We start from the raw sequence: 4,620 nt of genomic DNA, 5'->3' as shown, positions 1-4,620 counted from the left end.
GTATAATATATAACCAAATAAATAAGAAACGTAGAACTTTTATTAGCAAAACGAATGTCAAATAAAATAAATAAATGACACAAAGTTGAAATAAAGTAAAAATCATCAAACAGTGTGGACCCAATTAAATAAGAAACGAATGTTTAAAAAAAAGCTTCCAAAATCACCGTAGATAAACGGCAAAAGTCAACAGGCTTTTCAAAATCCAAAATATTGCCAAACAGGCGCTTTTGCATCTCGTCTCGAAACTAAATCATCCGCCATCGTCTTGTCTGTCTCACCTCACCTCACTCTTCTTGTCAGTCAGCTTGACTCACTCTCCTCACTGGATAAATGAAATCTGATCTGTGATGCGACTGTCGTTCGGCACGCTGCATTGAGCAGCCGCATTCAGTTTTTAATTGTAGTGTCTGTTCTTTTACTGAACTAAATTATTTTTATTACTATAAAAAATCAAAACGACGGTGGGGGTCGGTGCTGCGGTGGGCAAGTGACATAACCGGTGTTGCAGCTTAACACCGTCAGCACCATCGATCGCGGCAAGCCTACTATGTACTACGACATGTAAATCAGGAACATGAAAGGAATATTCTAAAAGCAACTCATGTAAACACTTTAATCATAATATTGTCTTATTTAGAATAAGGTAAATAATTAGATTACTGATGTCCATGTAAACGTAGTCAATGTTTGCACAAGATTAAGGAATATTTAGACTAGGTATGTTCTGTGGAACCAAGCCAGGGTCAGGCAGATGACAAGCTGACTCCAACTCACACTGAACAACCATGCAGGATATTCAGTGTATTTCCAATTATAACCAGTTTAAAATGACTCAACTGTTGAAATATCTGTGATTTGATAACCAAAACCAAACTACATCTGAACAGAGCTAGTTTATCAAATTAAGCCTTTGCCAATAAAGTGAAATCAGAGATCAGCGGTTTTCATACGGGGTCTGCAGAAAATAAGAAAATAAATGTTTGTGTGTATTATAGCAAATATTATTGCAATTTAAAATAACTGTTTTCCATTTTCATGTATTTTAAAACGCCATCATGAAATAATTCTAATATGCTGATTTGGTTCTCAAGAAACATTTTTATTATTATCAATATGACAAAGGTTGTGCTGCTTAATATTTATATGGTAACTTTGATTTTTTTTTTTCTGGACTCTGCATTTATTTCAAATAGAGATTTTTGTGCATTTCTCTGTGCTATATAAATACATTTGAATTGAAACTAAAGTCAATGTTCTGTAGAAAAACTTTTGACTTAAAGATTAAAATATACAATATTTGTTGTCTTTATTTAATTTGCTTACTACTTTCGCAAATTAACAGTAAAAACAATCCAAGGGGATCCTCTGCAACAGGATCATTATATTTGGATCTCCTTGGAATAATAATAATCAAAAAGACAAATGTTTGTTTGTCGGGCAAGTGTGCATAAGACTGTCTGCATGACTTCATGATTTCTATGGAAACTATTTATGGCAGCTGAAGGAATGTCCTCACAGGAGCTTAAGGCTGACATCAATAACAAATCCATTCTGGCAACCTGGTATACAGATTCAAATTAATTCACACAGGAGAAAATCGGTCGTTGTACAGTATATGTAAACAAACTGAACAAAGAAGGCTGCAGGGCAATGTAGCCTAATACCCAAATCAAGGGTGGAATGTATTAATGCGGTAAAAAGAGGTTTGAGCTCTAAAACGGGTCTTCACGACCTCTGTCCTTTGAGACTGAAAATATGAGGTATGAAGAGAGCACCCCATGCAAGTGTGCTTTCATCGGCCGGCTCAAGTCTGACATCGCCTTATTTTTAACCGGAGGTATGACGTGTCAAAATGGAGTACTCATATTTGGGTAGTTCCCCGGCATTGGTGGACACGTCTTAAAATCCCGAAATTAATGAAAAACACATAGCTGAATACAGAAAACACATTGCATGCCTTATGTGAACTTTCATTTGTGTGGTAAAGTCACACTCGTTGAATTGGGTTAAGCGCAACATGGCAGTCAGCAACGTTTACACTGCATTAAATAATTTACAAAATTGTTGTAACAATCGTATTGGTTTGCTTGAAACCAACTTTACACCGTTTAGAACTAAGTATTCACTAACAGCGCATATTCGGTCAACAAACCGGCCAAGTCATCAGTTAGCTTAGCATGCTAAGTGGGCAGCCTGAATAATTAGCCGCAGGAAGATGTGGTTGTTGGTACATTATAAGGATTGTGTGAAATGACAACTGCAAATATACATTTCAAGAAGCGCTTGGCGTTTTAGGCATCAAATATGAACAGTTTTAGCGATATGCAGCGGTGTACTCCTGCGAGACCTTTTACATGTCACAATAGCCAACAGAGCCGTACCAAATATTAGCTTGATATCAACAGTTAACTCTACGCCTGTGGTGCATTGTTGAACCGGATCACAGTTACGGGGGAGAATGCACACAATAAAACTGTCACTTTTGATTAAAATCAAACATATGTGAGTTCTACAAGAGTTGTCAGCCTTCGTCGCGAGGCGCCATGAGCTTCTTGAGACGTTGCATATACACGTATAATTAAGGCAGGTTAAATGGGGTCAAGAAATTGCACTTTAAAATAAAAATAAAAGAAATATCATTCTTTTATCAACAGATTTTGTAAATCTACACGCAAACGCGTGCACTTTGACGGTTTATGTATAGGATTTCCAGGTTACTTCTATTTACGGTTGTGTAACGTTTGTAGCCGTACAGTTAACAGTTATAGAATTTTCCGCCGCGTTCTATTCAGGCCACTTGGAGCCGAATTCGAATACTGCCAGGCCCACTCACATGACTGTCAAAGAGCAAAAGGCCGCGTTTCGAGCTAAGCTGGCCAAACGTACACCTCCAAGACACAATTCCTAGCGTCTGTGACAGCAAAAGCTAGCATAGCTGACTGCTTTGCCCGAACCGTATTACCAAAGTATTCGTTTTGTACGAGAAATGGGCAGCGGTGAAGTTTGTGAGATTTGGCCGTCCATCATGGCGGACAGGAAATAACAGAACAAGCTTAAGCTACGAGCAGGAACATTCCACAGGAGCCGGTTCATGTTGCTGGGGCAGCGACGGGGCAGAGCTAACAGGCTATTCTGGATCTCTGATGGATTAATTCCTGTTAAAACGACCCAAATTGAGAGGTATGTTTGCAAATAAACTATAAGTCAGGGAAATGTGTAATGTGTGCTGAGAAACCGGTGCACAAGGTCAATGTCCCTTCACGCTAGCTAGCTTTGCGGCTAACACTGGATATAACTATTTCAAACAGTACGTTACATTCAGCCAAACATGCTCCACATTTGATTTAACTAATGCTGTATTACTGTAAACAAACATACTACGACATGTATTTGAAGCTTGTCAGAGGAAAAAACAATGAGCGTTGCTGGTTACCAACCTGTTTTCTTCGTCTGCGTTTTCTCGTTCTGGAACTGACTGTGTTTCTGATCATTGTTTACCGATATGTTCGATCGATCAGGGCCGTTCTCTGCTCCATGACTGATATATACTCCGGTTGCCCCTTCGCAGGGACGTTCCTCCATTTAACGCTAGCGCAAGTGACAGAATGTGCTCAACCGGTGCTCGGTGGACGAGGGGAGTTGAGACATTTGCACTGCCCAATCACCGCCTGCGTTTGGGGGTGCCAGAGAGAGACGGGCGGTCACAGGAAGCTGTCACGTAAACTCATGCAATCACCCCCTAGTGCTGCTGTGTCGGTGCTGGCAGTCATATGTCTATGCTGGCAGTGGTGTTCTTCTTCTTCTTCATTGGCGTTTTACGGCAGTTGGCATCCATAGTGTTGCATTACTGCCATCTGCTGTCTCACTTTAACTTACTATACTATTATACTATATTATAGTACTATATACTTAAATTCGTCCTTCCAGTCCAGTCCAGTCCTCCTTAGAAAATTAAACAAATATCTCCGTCCTTGGTCATTATTTTCATATGTTACTATATTTTTAACATTATACTCTACTATACCTATTTCCCTTAGCTGATTGTTGAACTCTTGCCTTTCTTGAATATATTTCTTACATGATATGAAGATGTGCTTAATTGATTCCTCCTCCAGACATTCATCACATAGTCCTGTCGGGTGTTTTCCTATAACATGAAGAGCTTTGTTTAGCTTGCAATGTCCAATCCTCAGTCTATTTATTATGACTTGTTCCTTCCTTTTATTTCAATTCTTACTTTCCATACCTATCATATTTTGTATCATGTACAGATGTCTCCCTTTGATATCATTATCCCACTGCAATTTTTGCATTATCTTTTTCCACACTAAACTCTTCCCTTCTGTTTTTGATAATTTAATTTTGACGTCAACATGTTCTTTTTTTGTTGCTTCTTTTGCCAGTCTGTCTACTTTCTCATTTCCCTTGATGCCCAGATGCGCTGGCACCCACATGTATGTGATGTTTTGCAGTGGTGTGCTGTTGGGGAGTCTGCTTCTTCTTCTTTGGAATTTTTTGGCGTATTCCACACCATAGGCACATACCGCCACCAACTGTTTCTAATCATACATGGATGATAGTCCCGCCTCTATTCATATTTTATTTATTTATTTATTT

At 39.0% G+C, this 4,620-nt stretch overlaps 1 protein-coding gene and 1 long non-coding RNA gene across 3 annotated transcripts in view; one reads left to right on the top strand and one right to left on the bottom strand.

Annotated features, from left to right (window-relative positions):
- Positions 1-4,620, bottom strand: part of LOC107682614 (nuclear fragile X mental retardation-interacting protein 2-like) — an 18,883-nt gene that overhangs the window by 11,747 nt on the left and 2,516 nt on the right. Inside the window, exon 2 of one of the 2 annotated variants that reach the window (XM_016478807.1) lies at positions 3,441-3,474. In XM_016478807.1, the coding sequence (XP_016334293.1) occupies positions 3,441-3,474 (34 nt within the window). Of the gene's footprint in view, positions 1-3,440; positions 3,736-4,620 lie in introns of those variants that run through there. The other variant, XM_016478801.1, reaches the window with a different exon arrangement.
- LOC107682643 (uncharacterized) overlaps positions 2,864-4,620 on the top strand; it is a 24,399-nt gene continuing 22,642 nt past the window's right edge. The window contains exon 1 of the long non-coding RNA XR_001633551.1: positions 2,864-3,183. This is a non-coding gene — a long non-coding RNA (uncharacterized LOC107682643). The remainder of the gene's footprint in view (positions 3,184-4,620) is intronic.

This window comes from Sinocyclocheilus anshuiensis, unplaced genomic scaffold, assembly GCF_001515605.1.
Source record: "Sinocyclocheilus anshuiensis isolate Anshui unplaced genomic scaffold, SAMN03320099.WGS_v1.1 scaffold1170, whole genome shotgun sequence".
NCBI lineage: Eukaryota > Metazoa > Chordata > Actinopteri > Cypriniformes > Cyprinidae > Sinocyclocheilus > Sinocyclocheilus anshuiensis.
This window is presented reverse-complemented; position numbering and strand designations above follow the sequence as displayed.